Raw genomic sequence first — 19,927 nt, 5'->3', positions numbered from 1 at the left:
GCAATATGTCACGAAAAAACAATCTCAGAATCGCTAGGATCCATTGAAGCGTTGCTGAGTTATTACCTCATAAAGGGACACTGGTCAGAATTGCAAAAAATGGCCAGGTCATTAAGGTTAAAATAGGCTGGGTCATGAAGGGGTAAATATACATAAATAACTCCATTAATATAGGGCAATGTTAAATACATAAGTGTAAAAACGCGAAAAAAGTGACTAATAAAATTTATTAGGCTCAAATAACAGTGACCATATATGGAAATAAATAAAGACACAGAAAGTGCCAGGTGCTTCAAGAGACGTCATTCTGGATGAATGATAGCATGGATGCCATCATGCACACGCCAAACCGGTAAATACCTAAATAAATAAGAAAAGAGAATTAAAACACAAACCAACAACTAACAAAAACAGCTCAGAAAACAAGGTTAAAAAACGAAGATATGGTAAGTAGAATAAAAAACATTTAATGAGGAAGTAATGTGGAAAAGGGGGATTAATAAGAAAACATATTATTATTAGGCTGTAAACAGTATCAATTACAAAAATGGTTGAAAACTGTTGTGGTCATTCAGCCCATAAGGAGAGATTGTATTTAATCTAAAAATCCATTTGGTTTCCTTTTGTGCCAGAAGGCGCTTCCAATTACCACCACGTGGTCCAATAAAGACCCTATCAATGCCCTTAAAAAACAATTCAGTGGGATCGCATTGATGCATTTCCTTGAAGTGTTGTGGAATCGGTTTGAGTATAGAGATATCATCAATGGCTTTAGCACCCTCAATGTCCAATATATGTTCACGATTTCGTCTTCTGAATTCTCTGGTTGTCATGCCAATATATATAAGGCCACATGGGCACGTGGCATGGTAGATGACTGCTTTTGAAGCACAATTGATATTGTATGTAATGATATATTTTTTACTTGCATCCGCATTAGTAAAATCCTTGGAGCACATCATCAATGTAACGCCACCAGGGAACTACACCAGAGCATAAGGTCACCTGGTTGGATTGAAAGATGTCCCTCTCCCACAGCCCCAGGAACAGATTTGCATGTGAGGGCGCACAAGACGTCCCCATTGCAGTCCCCTGGAGCTGCAGGTAGAGGGACTCCCTAAAAAGGAAAAAATTAGGAGTCAGGATGAAATTTAGGGCCTTAATGAGGAAGTCACAAAGTGCTCCGTCAAGACTATTCGAGTTAAGAAAAAACTGAGTGGCACGTATCCCATCTTGGTGTCTAAATGACGTATATAGGGACTCGATGTCACATGTCACAAGACACATGTCAGCTTCCAGATGGATACCGTCAAGTTTCCTAAGGACATCAGTCGTGTCCTTCAAATAGGATGGCAGGACTTCCACAAGTGGTTTAAGGTGATAATCTATTAATCTACATAATGGATCACATATATTGTTGATGCCGGAAACAATTGGCCTACCTGGAGGGGTAACCGGGTCTTTGTGTATCTTGTATAGTAGATAAATCACTGCCACATTTGGTTCCTCAATCAGAAGTCCTTCCATCTGTTTTTTGGTAAGTACGCCATCTTCCACCACTTTCGACACAAGTTCTTTCAATTCCGATCTAAATTTTGACAAAGGGTTAAAAGTCAAACGGCGATAGCACATGGTGTTATTCAATTGTCTGAACATCTCTTTCTCATATGATTCAACAGGCCAGACCACTACATTTCCTCCCTTGTCGGAGGGTTTGATGACCAGTTTTCAATTCTTCTAGCTCTTTGAGGGCCACCCTCTCCCCAAATGTGAGATTGTCCCTTTTTGTAGATTCTGGAATATCTAGAAGGTCTCTCATGACAAGTCGAATAAATAAATCAATCTCAGGGCAAGTCGAGACCTGTGGAAATCTGGTAGATTTGGGAAGGAGATGTAGAGGATACTCACCCCTATGAGATTCAGACTCCCTCGCTAGGTCCTCTAGTGTTTCAAGGACCTGTGTGTCCGATATTGTGGATGTAGTTGGGGCCTCCTCCTGTTTATAATACATTTTCTTAAAAGTTAGCTTTCTAGCGAATAACTGTAGATCCTTTACCACCAAAAAATTGTCAAACCTTGATGCAGGAGAAAAAGAAAGGCCACGGCTCAATACTGCAATATGATCAGAGGATAATGATATTTTAGACAAGTTGATTACCTTAGATGAAGTGCTGGACAGATTTGTCCCGATTGCGAGTCTTATCATTATATTTTCTATCTCGTGGACCACGATTGTACTCATATCTCCGTCTATTATATCTGACAGGATACCTCCTGTTGCTTGTGGATGATGCCGTTGATATCCCAATTGATGAGGCATTAGTAGATGTTTTCACAGATGTGTCTTTTTTCATTGTCCTTTTGTTATTCCATTTAAACACACAATCAGATCTTTTGTCTTCTAGATCCCTTTGACATTTCTTCGTTTTTACACTCGAGATCTGGTTCTCCCATTCCACCAGATTTTTCTCAATTTCCTTCCTAAAAGTCTCAATTTCCTCCTTGGAGCATTCAAGATTTAATTTCTTTTGTACTTCCCCAATTTCAACTTCCAATTCCTCTAATGTTTTAGTGTTAAAATCAATTATTATTGCCATAAAGGAGGATGAGCAGTTATTGCATGCAGTCTCCCATCTGAAACGGAAATCATCATCCTCCACTTGGAATGATGGGAACACTTGGATCCTCAGCCCACGAGGAGTTAAACCCTTATTTAAATAGTTTTCTAATGAAACCTTGTTCCACCACGTACGTGTTCTCCGATTAAGGAGATTAGTCAAGGTTTTCTTTAGGGCTGCCTTTTGAGCTGTATCCTGTGCAAGTGGAACCTCACCCGAAAAAATATTTTGAGCATGTAGTACCCAGGACGCATCTCTGCTCCTGAAATCCATAGTGGATAGGATAAACAAAAGCTGCAAAAACAACAACACACCTATGTATATATCCCAAATTAGAGCCATGAATTCAATATGAACACCTATAGAAAAAGGCTACACACAAAAATATCTGTGATATCCTAACAGTAAGACATAGAATGAACCATATTAGAAAGTGATTATCAGTTAATCAATCGCAAGCGTATACAAAAACGGCAAGTGCTGTTATGATGCAAAAAAGCTAATTCAGTGTAGCAGGACACACTGATCAAATAAGCCTGTGTAAGCAAAACCAGTTTAAACCTACAGATACATATAAAGGCCGAAAGGGGTCCAGCAGAATCGCTGAGGTGACCGAAAAAAGTGCATGCATATGCCTGTTCTTCCATCTCATTGGCCATTTGTAACATAAAAAGGTACCGTACCAACGTCTATCCACCTCTGGACAAAGCATTCCATTGCGAAACGCGCGTCGGATGTGGTGGATGCCTGGATCCCCTTCACTTGAACTCGTAATGACTGCTTAAAACTATTTACAATTGTTTATCTCTCGCATGCACTTTTTTCGGTAACCTCAGCGATTCTGCTGGACCCCTTTCGGCCCTTATATGTATCTGTAGGTTTAAACTGGTTTTGCTTACACAGGCTTATTTGATCGGTGTCCTGCTATACTGAATTAGCTTTTTTTCTAATTTCTTAATTGATGTAAAAAGACATGAATCCATGCGACATGTTCATTCCTTCATTGAGTGTGTCTAAGGTTGTTATGAGTTTATGCTCCCAGATCCTTCTGTCTCTCTGAGATTTGAAGTTACCTTTTTAATACAAGTAATGTCATGTCCATGGTGCTGTGGTCAGAACTACAAAAATGTTTTGCCACAGGTAGAGCCATTCTTTTTTCTTTCATTGTGTGGCGGTTAGAATTCATCCTTGTTCTAAGCTTTTGCCCTGTCTCCCCCACATACAGACCCCCAGTTAGACATTTGGTACAAATAATCAAGTATACCACACTTACATACCTTACACCACACTTAATTATTTTTCAAGTTACAACTTTCGACATTTGCCTGAATTATTATCTACACATGGTTTACACAAATTATATTTTCTTGTCTTAACTATATACTATTTAACATTATAAGTTGTGTACTTTTGTAATTATTTGTATGTATACATGATTAATTACCACTTCTTTCTCTGTAAAAACAATTCCCTTTAACCCCTTTCCGACATCAGGCGTAAATGTATGCCAATGTCAGACACCCTCCCTTTGATGTGGGCTCCAACCCTGAGCCCACATCTTTTCCTGTACTTGTCAGCTGTTTTCAACAGCTGACATGTGCCCCTAACAGCCTTTGACAGCGGCATTAAGCACGCACTTCTGGCAAGCGCACTGGAAATCCCGCCCATTGGTGACCCTGTCACATGATCACGAGTCAACGATGGGTTGGCATGACAACCAGAAGTCTCCTGCAGACCTCTTTAGTTGTCACTGCCGGATTGCAATAAGCGCTGCCCACTAGCCGAAACCACATGGACCAGAGATCGTCCTACCAAACTCTCGCTCTCCTTTTAACATGGGCAAAACGCTACTCAGACAACACAGGGTGAGGGTAAAACAATGCTTTATTGAACTGCAAAACATGCTGGTAACACATAGAACAGTCCTAGCCAAATACCCAAAATGGTGCACATTACAGAGTCTCACCCTTCTGCTGACTCGCCAGTTTAGCAGCCGTGACTTCAGATCTTTCAGGGTCGCTACCCTACCTGTGGCATAAACAGAGAGAGGAGGTAACGACAAGCGTAGGAAGATGACAGCCCATTCAGTCTATACAAGGCAGGTTGATCCAAGGAGCACAACCTGGCTTCACATTCCAGGGTCGGTAACTCCATCTGTGGCACACACACAAGTGTAGGAAGATGACAGTCCATTGAGTCCATACAAGGTACAAGGCCAGTTGATCCAAGGTTCACAACCTGGATTTATCTTCCAGGGTTGACTACTCCCACCTGTGGCACGCACACAGAGGGGCGGTAACAACAAGTGTAGGAAGATGACAGTCTATTGAGTCCATACAAGATACAAGGCCATTTGATCTGAGGATCACAACCTGGCTTCTCCAATCGTATCCATGGTTCAGTGATGGTCAATGGAGCAGATCTGTATTCTTCCAACCAAGTCTCAAAAACTCCTAGGTTGTTTCCTATAGAATGATAGATCAGTGTCCCTCGTAATGGAGCCATGATGTAAAATGGCTGCTGTCCTGTCTCTGGTTCTTTTGGGATGTATGGATGTCTTAGCAGAATCTCTCTCACTGTTTCTCTCTCTCAGTTTCTTTATACAGAGGCATGTAACCTATTTTTAGACTTAACAAGTGTCCCTCATTCAGTATTTACATAAAGGGTGAGAATGGAGACAAGATCAAGAAGCATTACTTGATTATGTAAACTATTTGCATAGTTTTTCCCTTTCTGCTTTGAAGTCAACAAACTGGCTACATAATACAATGCATAATTAGCATATCAGCAAACATCAGTAGTGATTAAGGATAAGCACACAACAAAAGTCAATATTACAGTCTGTTTTCTTAACCAACCAGAAATCAACACTTAAATTTGAAAGCCAACACACAGATAATATTCTATTATTTTTCGTTTGCTAAATATAGTTGTCTGGTTAATTAAGATACAATGATGTAGGTCTTCACAATTCCAAAAGTACAAAAAAAATGTTTTAAAAATATAAAAAAAAAATGTAAAAATATAAAAGTTCAAATTACAACCTTTTGCCCCAATCAAAATAAAACAAAACAAACAAAAAAAATCAAACATATACGTATTTGCTATCCCTGCGTTCAGAATCACTCGTTCTATCAGTATAAAAAAAAGAATTAACCTGATTGCTAAACTGCATAACGAGAAAAAAAAAAGTAAAAAACGGCAGGATTACGTTTTTTAGGTCACCACAACATTGCATTAAAATGCAATAATGGGCTATTAAAAGATCGTATCTGCATCAAAATTGTATTCATTAAAAATGTCAGCTCGGCACACAAAAAGTGCCTCACCCAACCCCAGATCATGAAAAATGGAGACGCGATGGGTATCGGAAAATGGTGCAATTCTTTTATACTTTACCTAATAAAGAGGAGTTATTTTTACTGATAAATCTTTGTTTTGCATTGTTTATTTTCTGTTGGTATTTGGTTTATCCTATAAATCTCCCATATAATATTCTCACCTTGAATTTATTCTATGGAACTCCCATATAATATTCCATCCTTGAACGCACGCCGCGCGCATCATGTTTTTATACAATTTGTCAATAACATATATAGGTTCTCCCTGTCTTAGTTATTTTTGATGGTCAACAAAATATGATTTTCTTGTAATTCATTTCTCACACTCTAGGTATGATAATGACTTCTCTCTGTGTGGGATTTTTTATGTTTAAAAAGGTTGTCCACTAATTGGACAACCCCTTTTCATTCCTCATGTTTGGTCCTATTAAAATAAAAACATATACAGTGGGGCAAAAAAGTATTTAGTCAGTCAGCAATAGTGCAAGTTCCACCACTTAAAAAGATGTGAGGCGTCTGTAATTTACATCATAGGTAGACCTCAACTATGGGAGACAAACTGAGAAAAAAAAAATCCAGAAAATCACATTGTCTGTTTTTTTAACATTTTATTTGCATATTATGGTGGAAAATAAGTATTTGGTCAGAAACAAAATTTCATCTCAATACTTTGTAATATATCCTTTGTTGGCAATGACAGAGGTTAAACGTTTTCTGTAAGTCTTCACAAGGTTGCCACACACTGTTGTTGGTATGTTGGCCCATTCCTCCATGCAGATCTCCTCTAGAGCAGTGATGTTTTTGGCTTTTCGCTTGGCAACACGGACTTTCAACTCCCTCCAAAGGTTTTCTATAGGGTTGAGATCTGGAGACTGGCTAGGCCACTCCAGGACCTTGAAATGCTTCTTACGAAGCCACTCCTTCGTTGCCCTGGCGGTGTGCTTTGGATCATTGTCATGTTGAAAGACCCAGCCACGTTTCATCTTCAATGCCCTTGCTGATGGAAGGAGGTTTGCACTCAAAATCTCACGATACATGGCCCCATTCATTCTTTCATGTACCCGGATCAGTCGTCCTGGCCCCTTTGCAGAGAAACAGCCCCAAAGCATGATGTTTCCACCACCATGCTTTACAGTAGGTATGGTGTTTGATGGATGCAACTCAGTATTCTTTTTCCTCCAAACACGACAAGTTGTGTTTCTACCAAACAGTTCCAGTTTGGTTTCATCAGACCATAGGACATTCTCCCAAAACTCCTCTGGATCATCCAAATGCTCTCTAGCAAACTTCAGATGGGTCCGGACATGTACTGGCTTAAGCAGTGGGACACGTCTGGCACTGCAGGATCTGAGTCCATGGTGGCGTAGTGTGTTACTTATGGTAGGCCTTGTTACATTGGTCCCAGCTCTCTGCAGTTCATTCACTAGGTCCCCCCGCGTGGTTCTGGGATTTTTACTCAACGTTCTTGTGATCATTCTGACCCCACGGGGTGGGATTTTGCGTGGAGCCCCAGATCGAGGGAGATTATCAGTGGTCTTGTATGTCTTCCATTTTCTAATTATTGCTCCCACTGTTGATTTCTTCACTCCAAGCTGGTTGGCTATTGCAGATTCAGTCTTCCCAGCCTGGTGCAGGGCTACAATTTTGTTTCTGGTGTCCTTTGACAGCTCTTTGGTCTTCACCATAGTGGAGTTTGGAGTCAGACTGTTTGAGGGTGTGCACAGGTGTCTTTTTATACTGATAACAAGTTTAAACAGGTGCCATTACTACAGGTAATGAGGGGAGGAAAGAGGAAACTCTTAAAGAAGAAGTTACAGGTCTGTGAGAGCCAGAAATCTTGATTGTTTGTTTCTGACCAAATACTTATTTTCCACCATAATATGCAAATAAAATGTTAAAAAAACAGACAATGTGATTTTCTGGATTTTTTTTTCTCAGTTTGTCTCCCATAGTTGAGGTCTACCTATGATGTAAATTACAGACGCCTCTCATCTTTTTAAGTGGTGGAACTTGCACTATTGCTGACTGACTAAATACTTTTTTGCCCCATTGTATACAAACCTCCCACACCGGCACCATTTCAACGGTGTCGGCACTTGCATTCTTGGGTCTCGTTTGAGGTTTTCACCTCATGTGAGCACTGTGCCCAATCAGCGCTGGCATCACTGTCCCCACGTTCAGACAAATCGAGCATCATGAGGCAGTTAGAGACCAGCTGCGGCCCTGGCTTCCTGCTGTTGTTCAATACGTCCGAAAGAACAGTGAAGCTGCTGCTGACTAGGCGCAGAGCTCGTGTGATGTGAGTCTCGACACCGCTGAAGTGGAGCCGGCACGCCAGCAGAGTATGAGTGTTTTTATTTTAATGAAGCCAAACATGAGGAATGAGTTCACTGAGGAAAAAATAAATAAATATATGTATATAATTATCCATTGATTAGAAGATTCACTGACAAAAGGATAAAACTAAACTTTATTAATTCCAAATGTAAAACTATACCCATAATTCACCCCCTGAAGATTAGTCAGTAGGTGACTAATAGAAAAAACATTTACCCCACATCTCAGTATATAAGGTGAGGTGACGTATACACACTCACTCTCCAATCTTTCTGTATCTACACGTTTCATCGTCCTCCCCAAACACGACTCATCAAGAGACTATTTAATATTGACCTATATTCAAGCAAGACAAGATGAAAAAAAAAATGTAAATCATGTATCATGTTATCCGAAATAGTCCGAAAACTAGCCATACATTGTCAGATCCGAAACTTCAAACTCTATACTTCGTAAGTTTATAACCCACTCCAGTGTCAGGAATAGAAAGTATGTGAAAATGCAGTATATACCGCTCAGGGAACACAACTTCCAGAGATCATTTCCATATTCATAGTAAATAATTGCACAGATCTTCCAGACATTATGATTGCACATATCCCTAGTCTTTATAATGATATTGCACTCATTGCTTGACAGATCACAGCATGGCCATTAGTTAGAAGCTGCTAATGATCTTTGGAGCAGGTAAGTTTCTCTGAGTGGTATATATTGGGCCGTCTGAAAACGGAGTTCAGTCTAGGACAATTTGCCTGCACTACTAATAGACATCTGTTACAATACCAAACTAGTGCAGTCCCTATAGGAGAAAAAACACAATAATTATATTGTATTTTCACATACTTTCTATTTCTGACCGACCGCCACTGGAGTGGCTTATAAACTTACAAAGCATATAGTTTGACGTCTGGGATTTGCCAATATTTGTCTAGTTTTCTGACTGTTTTGGATAACATGATACATGTTTTTAGTTTTTTTCCCCCATCTAGTCTGGCTTGAATATAGGTCAATATTAAATAAAGTCTCCCGATGAGTCGTCTTTGGTGAGGATGATGAAACCCATAGAAATGAGAGGCTTTGAGAGTGAGTGTGCATACCTCACCTCACCCTATATACTAAAATGTGGGGTATATGTTTTTTCTATTAGACACCTTCTGACTAACTTTCAGGGGGTGAATTATGGGTATAGTTTTACATTTGGAATTAATAAAGTTTAGTTTCATCCTTTTGTCAGCAAACATGAGGAATGACATGAGACAACCCCTTTAAGAAGATCCAATTTTGGTTAAACCAATTCCAACATTATGAACATAAAAATGGCTTCTCCCCATGTGACATCTCTGATGTTTATTAACAGATGATTTCCAAGTGAAATATTTCCCACATTAAGAAAATCAAAAAGGCTTCTCTGTGTGACTGCTCTGATGTCTAACAAGACACTCTTTCAGGTTAAAACATTTCCCACATTTTGAACACGAAAAAGGCTTCTCCTCCGTGTGTCTGCTCTGATGTCTAATAAGATGCTCTTTCCGATTAAAACATTTCCCACATTCTGAACAGGAAAAAGGCTTCTCCTCTGTGTGACTGCTCTGATGTCTAATAAGATGCTCTTTACGATTAAAGCATTTCCCACATTCTGAACAGGAAAAAGGCTTCTCCCTTGTGTGAGTTCTCTGGTGCTTAACAAGATTCGCATTACAGTTAAAACATTTCCCACATTCTGAACAGGAAAAAGGCTTCTCACCTGTGTGACTGCTCTGATGTCTAACAAGATGCGCTTTCTGGTTAAAATATTTCTCACATTCTGAACAGGAAAAAGGCTTCTCCTCTGTGTGACTGCTGTGATGTCTAATAAGATGCTCTTTACGATTAAAGCATTTCCCACATTCTGAACAGGAAAAAGGCTTCTCCCTTGTGTGAGTTCTCTGGTGCTTAACAAGATACGCATTACAGTTAAAACATTTCCCACATTCTGAACAGGAAAAAGGCTTCTCCCCTGTGTGACTGCTCTGATGTCTAACAAGATGCGCTTTCTGGTTAAAATATTTCTCACATTTTGAACAGGAAAAAGGCTTCTCTTCTGTGTGAGTTCTCCAATGTGTAACAAGACTCGATTTCCGGTTAAAACATTTCCCACATTCTGAACATGAAAACGGCTTGTCCCCTGTGTGAGTTCTCTGGTGCTTAACCAAATCTGATTTCCATTTAAAACATTTCTCACATTCTGAACAGGAAAAAGGCTTCTCCTCTGTGTGAGATCTCCGATGTTTAACAAGAATCGATTTCCGGCTAAAACATTTCCCACATTCTGAACATGAAAAAGGCTTCTCCCCTGTGTGAGTTCTCTGGTGCTTAACCAAAACTGATTTCCAGCTAAAACATTTCCCACATTCTGAACAGGAAAAAGGCTTCTCCCCTGTGTGGGTTCTCTGGTGTTTATAAAGATTTGATTTCCATTTAAAACATTTCCCACATTCTGAACATGAAAAAGGTCTGTCCCCTGTGTGAGTTCTCTTGTGAGTAACAAAATGTGATTTGCATGTAAAATATTTCCCACATTCTGAACATGAAAACGACTTCTTTGCTTTAGGAGCAGTTTCATTTTTAAAGCCTCTTTTGTGACTTTGATTACCCTTAGTAGTCATTAATGAATCAGAAGAAGGGACCCGTTTCAAACGATCAGCTGACAGATCTTTGCTGTGAATGGATGATGTTGTTTCTGGAGTAATAGTATTCACTTGATTTGTATCTTGTAGAATCTCAAGATCATCAGATTTAAAAATTGAAGATGTCAGCTGTCCTTCTGATCTCCTGGTACAGTCATCTGCTAAGATAAAAAACTATTATTTTTTAATAAAATATCCTTGAGTTTTATATTTTTGAACATTTCTAATTAAACTGTCCAGAAAAATGGCAAGCTACCGTATGTAAAAAACTTTAATTATTTACCAAGACAATGACAGTTCCCATCTAACAGAAAACCTTATTAGATGAACCAGTTGTGTGTGGTGTTCAACTGTTTGTTCATTCTGCCTCCCAAATATAGAATAAAAAGAAACCAATTAATGTTATGTAGGCGAAAATAATACCAATTCTCATCTCACAAAAAACAAGTCCAAACAGGTCTATCATCTGTGAATGGAAAAATATTAGGCTATGTGCACACGTTGCGGATTTTGATGCGAATCCGCAGAGTTTTTGGACGCGCGGAATTGCATCAAATCCGCAGTGTAGTGCACAAGCAATATTAGTCAATGTGAAATTGATATTTGCTGTGCACATGCTGCGGAAAAAAATGTGCGGAATTACAGTTTTTTTTTTCGCAGCATGTCAATTCTTTTTGCGGATTTGCAGCATTTCTGCACCCATTGACTTCCATTGTGTCAGGCTAATCCACAGGAAAGCAGCAGGTTTAAGGCTATATGCACACGTTGCAGATTTCCTGCAGATCTGCAGCTTTTTTTCCCGCGCAGAAACGCTGCAGATCCGCAAGTGATTTACAGTACAATGTAAATCAATGGCAAAAAAATGCTATGTTAATGGTGCAGAAAAATCTGGATGGAAAACGCAGCAGATTCAAAAAAGGACCATGTCAATTCTTTTTGCAGATCTGCTGCGTTTCTGCACCCATTCTATAATAGAAATCTGCAGGGGTAAAAAAAGGAAGAAATCCGCACAAAAATCTGCAACGTGTGCACATACCAAGAAAAGGCGTAGATTATGACCTGCGTTTTCTGCCAAGAAATGCAGAATCTGCACAGAAAATTCCACAGTCAAATCTGCATAGTGTGCATATAGCCTAAAAAGATCTGCGGATGTGCCTGCGAGAAACGCTGCAGATCGGCAGAGGGAAGAGTGTGTGGGCGGAGACTGTGTACGGAGAAGATGTGCATGTCTGTGTGCATCTGTGTGTGTGGCTCTGCGGGGCTATGTGTGTGTGTATGTGGCTCTGCGGGCTGTGTGTGTGTGTGCGCGTGTAGGCAGGCATCTTCCGATCGGACTACTAGTCCTATCCGGCTATGCCTGCTACAGTGACAAGAAGCCGAATAACCAATAGTTTATTCTTGCTGAAGGATACACCAAGACTATATAACACAATAGTTAGAACACTAACCAAAATATATTACTGTATCCAAATCGAAAAGGATGGGGACTTGTTCTACGCAAGATACATATAAACATATAACCAAACGCGTATTTATGAACAATGGTAGAAAATCTTTATTAAATCATGTTAAACACAAAAATAAGGGTTAAAAAATAGCCAACAGTGCTTGGGTGAGCCAAAGAAACAGAAGAGGCATCACCATTGAGTGGGCAGGAGAGTCACAAAAAACAGCATCACGAACTGCAGTACAAAAAAAAATAAAAAAAAATTCCTAAATAAAGAAAAAAAAAATATATTGTTCCCATAAATACATTCCTTTACCTAATTAAATAAAAAAAAAACAATAAAAGTACACATATTTAGTATCGAAGCGTCCGTAACAACCCGACCTATAAAACTGTCCCACTAGTTAACCCCTTCAGTAAAAAAAAAAAACACCGAGGCAAAAAGCAACTCTTTATTACCATACAGCCGAACAAAAAGTGGAATAGCATGCGATCAAAAACAAATATAAATAACCATGGTACCGCTGAAAACGTCATCTTGTCCTGCAAAAAATGAGCCTCCATACAGAGTTATCAGTGAAAAAATAAAAGTTATAGTCCTCAAAATAAAGCGATGCAAAAATAATTCTTTTTTCTATAAAATAATTTATATCGTATAAAAGCGCCAAAACATAAAAACAATGATATAAATGAGGTATCGCTGTAATCGTACTGACCCGAAGAATAAAACTGCTTTATCCATTTTACCAAACGCGGAACGGTATAAATGCCCCCCCCAAAAAAAGAAACTCATAAATAGCTGGTTTCTGGTCATTCTGCCTCATAAAAATCAGAATAAAAAGCGATCAAAAAAGTCACATGCCCGTAAATGTTACCAATAAAAACGTCAACTTGTCCCGCAAAAAACAAGACCTCACATGACTCTGTGGACCAAAAAATGGAAAAATTATAGCTCTCAAAATGTGGTAACGCAAAAAAATATTTTTTGCAATAAAAAGTGTATTTTAGTGTGTGACAGCTGCCAATCATAAAAATCTGCTAAAAAAACCCCGCTATAAAAGTAATTCAAACCCCCCTCACCACCCCCTTAGTTAAGGAAAAATAAAAAAATAAAAAAACATGTATTTATTTCCATTTTACCATTAGGGTTAGGGCTAGGGTTATGGTTAGGGTTGGGGCTAGGGTTAGGATTACATTTACGGTTGGGATTAGGGGTGTGTCAGGGTTAGGGGTGTGGTTATCGCTATGGTTGGGATTAGGGTTAAGGGTGTGTTGAAATTAGGCGTGTGGTTCGGGTTGGGGTTAGGGGTGTGTTTGGGATTAAGGGTGTATTTGGGTTAGGGTTTCAGTTAGAATTGGGGGTTTCCACTGTTTAGGCACATCAGGGCTCTCCAAATGCGACATGGCATCCGATCTCAATTCCAGCCAATTCTGTGTTGAAAAAGTAAAACAGTGCTTCTTCCCTTCCAAGCTCTCCCGTGCGCACAAACAGGGGTTTACCCCAACATATGGAGTATCAGCGTACTCAGGACAAATTGGACAACAACTTCTGGGGTTCAATTTCTCTTGTTACCCTTGGGAAAATAAAAATTTTGGGGGCTAAAAAAACATTTTTGTGGGAAAAAATCATTTTTTATTTTCACGGCTCTGCGTTATAAACTTTAGTGAAATACTTGGGGGTTCAAAGTTCTCACAACACATCTAGATAATAAGTTCCTTGGGGGGTCCACTTTCCAAAATGGTGTCACTTGTGGGGGTTTTCAATGTTTAGGCACCTCAGGGGCTCTCCAAATGCAACATGGCGTCCCATCTCGAGTCAATTTTGCATTGAAAAGTCAAATAGCGCTCCTTCCCTTCCCAGCTCTGCCATGTTTACTGTTGTGAACTCTATTTTTAGGCTCCCTCTAGTGGTCACAAGCGGTACTGTGTAGTGTCTTTCTGCAGGTTGGCTGCATCAGCTGGTTCGTTATCCTTGGTTGGTTTCCTATTTAGCTCACCTGGATACTCAGTTCCTTGCCTGCTATCAATGTATTCAGTGCTCTTCAGATTCCTTGTGACTACCTTGCTCCCAGTCTCTCCAAGACAAGCTAAGTTTTTGTTTGTTCATTTTTTGATTATCAGCATTCATCATGTTTCTTGTCCAGCTTGCTAAAATGTGATCTCTTCGCTTGCTGGTTGCTCTAGGGGACTGAGTTTCTCCCCCCACACCGTTAGTTGGTTCGGGGGTTCTTGAAATCTCAGTGTGGATATTTTGTAAGGGTTTTTTACTGACCGCACAGACCCCTTTCCTATTTTCTGCTATCTAGTATTAGTGGGCCTCATTTGCTGAATCTGCTTTCCCCCCTGTGTATGTGCCTTCCTCTTACCTCACCGTTATTATTTGTTGGGGGCTTCTATATCTTTGGGAATTATTTCTCTGGAGGCAAGAGAGGTCTTTCTTTCTCTCTAGGGGTAGTTAGTTCGTCAGGCTGGCTCGAGACGTCTAGGATTTTTAGGCACGTTCACCGGCTACCTCTAGTGTGTTTGGATAGGTTCAGTTTTGCGGTCAGTCCAGTTTACCACCTCCCTAGAGCTTGTCCTATGTTTTCTTACTTAGCTGGAGTAATTTATGATCCTCAACCACTAAGGATCATAACAGTATAGCAGGCCAAAAAGTGTTTAATGCATCGCAGAAGTGGGATAAAAAGAAGACCTGAGTACATTTTTTCTTTTTCCTCCCGCTTTTCCTTTGCTGCAGTCTGTTTAGCTTCTTTCATCCCCTTGAACTCTGGGTGGTTTTGAGCTCAGCTGCAGACATGAATATTCAGACTCTGACTTCTAGTGTGGATCATCTTACTGCATGGGTGCAAAGTATTCAGGATTTTGTTATTCATAGCCCTATGTCAGAACCAAAGATACCCTTTCCTGAGTTGTTTTCTGGAGATAGATCTAGGTTTCTGAATTTTAAGAATAATTGTAAGTTATTTCTATCTTTGAGACCTCGTTCCTCTGGTGATTCCGCTCAGCAAGTTAAAATTGTTATCTCCTTGTTGCGTGGCGACCCTCAAAATTGGGCTTTCTCTCTGGCGCCAGGAGATTCTGCATTGCTTAATGTAGATGCATTTTTTCTGGCTCTTGGACTGCTTTATGAGGAGCCTAATCTTGAGAATCAGGCAGAAAAAGCGTTGCTGGCTATCTCTCAAGGTCAGGATGAAGCAGAAGTGTATTGTCAAAAATTTCGGAAATGGTCGGTGCTTACTCAATGGAATGAGTGTGCCCTGGCTGCAAATTTCAGAGAAGGTCTTTCTGAAGCCATTAAGAATGTTATGGTGGGGTTTCCCACCCCTACAAGTCTGAGTGATTCTATGGCTTTAGCCATTCAGGTTGATCGGCGTTTGCGGGAGATGAATGGAAAACAGCATTTAATACGCCCGAAGGCCATTTTGAGTACTTAGTGATGCCTTTTGGACTCTCTAATGCTCCTTCTGTGTTTCAGTCTTTCATGCATGACATCTTCCGAGAATATCTGGATAAATTTATGATTGTTTATCTGGATGACATTTTGGTCTTTTCTGATGATTGGGAGTCCCATGTGAAGCAGGTCAGGATGGTGTTTCAGGTCCTGCGTGCTAATGCTTTATTTGTGAAGGGCTCAAAATGCCTCTTCGGAGTACAGAAGGTCTCCTTTTTGGGTTTTATTTTTTCCCCTTCTACTGTGGAGATGGACCCAGTCAAGGTCCAGGCTATTCATGACTGGACTCAGCCCACGTCTGTTAAGAGTCTTCAGAAGTTCTTGGGTTTTGCTAATTTTTACCGTCGTTTCATCGCTAATTTTTCTAGCGTGGTTAAACCTTTGACGGATTTGACCAAGAAGGGTTCTGATGTGACTAATTGGTCTCCTGCGGCCGTGGAGGCCTTTCGGGAGCTGAAGCACCGGTTTTCTTCAGCTCCAGTCTTATGTCAGCCAGATGTCTCTCTCCCCTTCCAGGTCGAGGTTGATGCTTCTGAGATTGGAGCAGGGGCTGTTTTGTCGCAGAGAAGCTCTGATGGCTCTGTGATGAAGCCATGTGCTTTCTTTTCAAGAAAGTTTTCGCCTGCCGAGCGGAATTATGATGTTGGTTATCGGGAGTTGTTGGCTATGAAGTGGGCATTTGAGGAGTGGCGACATTGGCTCGAAGGAGCTAAACATCGTGTGGTGGTCTTGACTGATCACAAAAATCTGATTTACCTCGAATCTGCCAAACGCCTGAATCCTAGACAGGCTCGTTGGTCGTTGTTTTTCTCCCGTTTCAACTTTGTGGTCTCATACCTGCCTGGTTCGAAGAACGTGAAGGCTGATGCACTTTCTAGGAGTTTTGTGCCTGACTCTCCGGGAGTTCCTGAGCCGGCTGGTATTCTCAGAGAGGGAGTGATTTTGTCTGCCATTTCCCCAGATTTGCGACGAGTGCTGCAGAAATTTCAGGCGGATAGACCTGACCGTTGTCCACCAGAGAGACTGTTTGTCCCGGATAGATGGACCAGCAGAGTTATTTCCGAGGTTCATTCTTCGGTGTTGGCGGGTCATCCTGGGATTTTTGGTACCAGAGATTTGGTGGCTAGGTCCTTCTGGTGGCCTTCCTTGTCACGGGATGTGCGTTCCTTTGTGCAGTCTTGTGGGATTTGTGCTCGGGCTAAGCCTTGCTGTTCTCGTGCCAGCGGTTTGCTTTTGCCTTTGCCTGTCCCGAAAAGGCCTTGGACGCACATTTCCATGGATTTTATTTAGGATCTTCCAGTATCTCAGAAAATGTCTGTCATCTGGGTGGTGTGTGATCGTTTTTCCAAGATGGTCCATTTAGTGCCCTTGCCTAAGTTGCCTTCCTCCTCTGATTTGGTTCCTCTATTTTTTCAGAATGTGGTTCGCTTGCACGGCACTCCTGAAAATATTGTGTCTGATAGAGGATCCCAGTTTGTGTCCAGGTTTTGGCGGACTTTTTGTGCTAAGATGGGCATTGATTTGTCTTTTTCGTCGGCCTTCCATCCTCAGACTAATGGCCAAACCGAGCGAACTAATCAGACGTTGGAAACTTATTTGAGATGTTTTCTTTCTGCTGATCAGGATGATTGGGTGATTTTTTTGCCATTGGCCGAGTTTGCCCTTAATAATCGGGCTAGTTCTGCTACTTTGGTTTCGCCTTTTTTCTGCAATTCTGGTTTCCATCCTCGCTTTTCCTCGGGTCAGGTTGAGTCTTCCGACTGTCCTGGGGTGGATTCTGTGGTGGATAGGTTGCAGCAGATTTGGAACCATGTGGTGGACAATTTGAGGTTGTCACAGGAAAAGGCTCAGCGCTTTGCCAACCGCCGCCGCGGTGTGGGTCCCCGACTTCGTGTTGGGGATTTGGTGTGGCTGTCTTCTCGGTATGTTCCTATTAAGGTCTCCTCTCCTAAATTCAAGCCTCGCTTCATCGGTCCTTATAAGATCTTGGAAATCCTTAACCCGGTGTCTTTTCGTTTGGATCTCCCAGCATCGTTTGCCATTCATAATGTGTTCCATAGGTCTTTGTTGCGGAGGTATGTGGTACCTGTGGTTCCTTCTGTTGAGCCTCCTGCTCCGGTGCTGGTCGAGGGCGAATTGGAGTACGTGGTGGAGAAGATTTTGGATTCTCGTATCTCTAGACGGAGGCTTCAGTATTTGGTTAAGTGGAAGGGCTATGGTCAGGAGGATAATTCCTGGGTTGTCGCCTCTGATGTTCATGCGGCCGATTTGGTTCGTGCCTTTCATGCGGCTCATCCTGATCGCCCTGGGGGTCTTGATGAGGGTTCGGTGACCCCTCCTCAAGGGGGGGTACTGTTGTGAACTCTATTTTTAGGCTCCCTCTAGTGGTCACAAGCGGTACTGTGTAGTGTTGTCTTTCTGCAGGTTGGCTGCATCAGCTGGTTCGTTATCCTTGGTTGGTTTCCTATTTAGCTCACCTGGATACTCAGTTCCTTGCCTGCTATCAATGTATTCAGTGCTCTTCAGATTCCTTGTGACTACCTTGCTCCCAGTCTCTCCAAGACAAGCTAAGTTTTTGTTTGTTCATTTTTTGATTATCAGCATTCATCATGTTTCTTGTCCAGCTTGCTAAAATGTGATCTCTTCGCTTGCTGTTTGCTCTAGGGGACTGAGTTTCTCCCCCCACACCGTTAGTTGGTGCAGGGGTTCTTGAAATCTCAGTGTGGATATTTTGTAAGGGTTTTTTACTGACCGCACAGACCCCTTTCCTATTTTCTGCTATCTAGTATTAGTTGGCCTCATTTGCTGAATCTGCTTTCACCCCTGTGTATGTGCCTTCCTCTTACCTCACCGTTATTATTTGTTGGGGGCTTCTATATCTTTGGGGATTATTTCTCTGGAGGCAAGAGAGGTCTTTCTTTCTCTCTAGGGGTAGTTAGTTCCTCAGGCTGGCTCGAGACGTCTAGGATTTTTAGGCACGTTCACCGGCTACCTCTAGTGTGTTTGGATAGGTTCAGTTTTGCGGTCAGTCTAGTTTACCACCTCCATAGAGCTTGTCCTATGTTTTGTTACTTAGCTGGAGTAATTTGTGATCCTCAACCACTAAGGATCATAACAGTTTACCCCCACATAAGGGGTATCAGCGTACTCAGGACAAATTGTGCAACAACTTTTGGGGGTCCATTTTCTCCTCTTACCCTTGGTAAAATAAATCAACTTGGAGCTGAAGTAAATTTTGTGTGAAAAAAAGTTAAATGTTCATTTTTAAACATTTCAAAAATTCCTGTGAAACACCTGAAGGGTTAATAAACTTCTTGAATGTGGTTTTGAGCACCTTGAGGGGTGCAGTTTTTAGAATGGTGTCACACTTGGGTATTTTCTATCATATAGACGCCTTAAAATGACTTCAAATGTGATGTGGTCACTAAAAAAAAAATGGTGTCGTAAATACGAGAAATTGCTGGTCAACTTTTAACCCTTATAACTCCCTAACAAAAAAAAATTATTTCCAAGATTGTGCTGATGTAAAGTAGACATCATGTGGGAAATGTTACTTATTAAATATTTTGTGTGACATATCTCTGTGATTTAAAGGGAACCTGTCACCCCGTTTTTTCGGTATGAGATAAAAATACTGTTAAATAGGGCCTGAGCTGTGCATTGCAATAGTGTAGTTTGTGGACCCCGATTCCCCACCTATGCTGCCGAAATACGTTACCAAAGTAGTAGTTTTCGCCTGTCAATCAGGCAGGTCTGGTCAAAAGGGCGTGGTGTCTTCCCCCAGATTTTGCTTAGTTTTCCGTTGGTGGCGTAGTGGTGTGCGCATGCCCAAGGTCCCGAATCCTCTGCCAGGGGATTGAAAAGAGCGCGATGTTCGTTATTTCATTGGTGATCGGTGGGCGCGGCCATCTTCCTTTGGCCGCACGTGCGCAGAAGCGGCGCTCTGCTGGCCGCGGCTTCAGGAAAATGGCCGCGGGCATCCGCGCGTGCGCAGATGGATATTGCGGCGGCCATTTTCCTGAAGCAGAGTTCGCATCTCGGCTTCAGGAAAATGTCCGCCGCCATAT

At 41.2% G+C, this 19,927-nt stretch overlaps 2 protein-coding genes across 5 annotated transcripts in view; both read right to left on the bottom strand.

The window, feature by feature from the left end:
- LOC143767747 (uncharacterized) overlaps positions 1 to 19,927 on the bottom strand; it is a 336,680-nt gene that overhangs the window by 298,295 nt on the left and 18,458 nt on the right. The gene's annotated exons all lie outside the window — the stretch shown is intronic.
- The window catches only part of LOC143767738 (uncharacterized), a 70,487-nt gene continuing 50,589 nt past the window's right edge, over positions 30 to 19,927 (bottom strand). For 2 of the 3 annotated variants that reach the window (XM_077256245.1, XM_077256247.1), the window contains one exon: positions 9,581 to 11,120. In XM_077256245.1, coding sequence (XP_077112360.1) covers positions 9,691 to 11,120 — 1,430 coding nt within the window. In that variant the 3' untranslated portion in view covers positions 9,581 to 9,690. Of the gene's footprint in view, positions 361 to 1,442; positions 1,589 to 9,580; positions 11,124 to 19,927 lie in introns of those variants that run through there. The other variant, XR_013213766.1, reaches the window with a different exon arrangement.

This window comes from Ranitomeya variabilis, chromosome 4, assembly GCF_051348905.1.
Source record: "Ranitomeya variabilis isolate aRanVar5 chromosome 4, aRanVar5.hap1, whole genome shotgun sequence".
NCBI lineage: Eukaryota > Metazoa > Chordata > Amphibia > Anura > Dendrobatidae > Ranitomeya > Ranitomeya variabilis.
The sequence above is the reverse complement of the archived record's forward strand: the minus strand, read 5'-3'. Positions and strand labels throughout refer to the sequence as shown.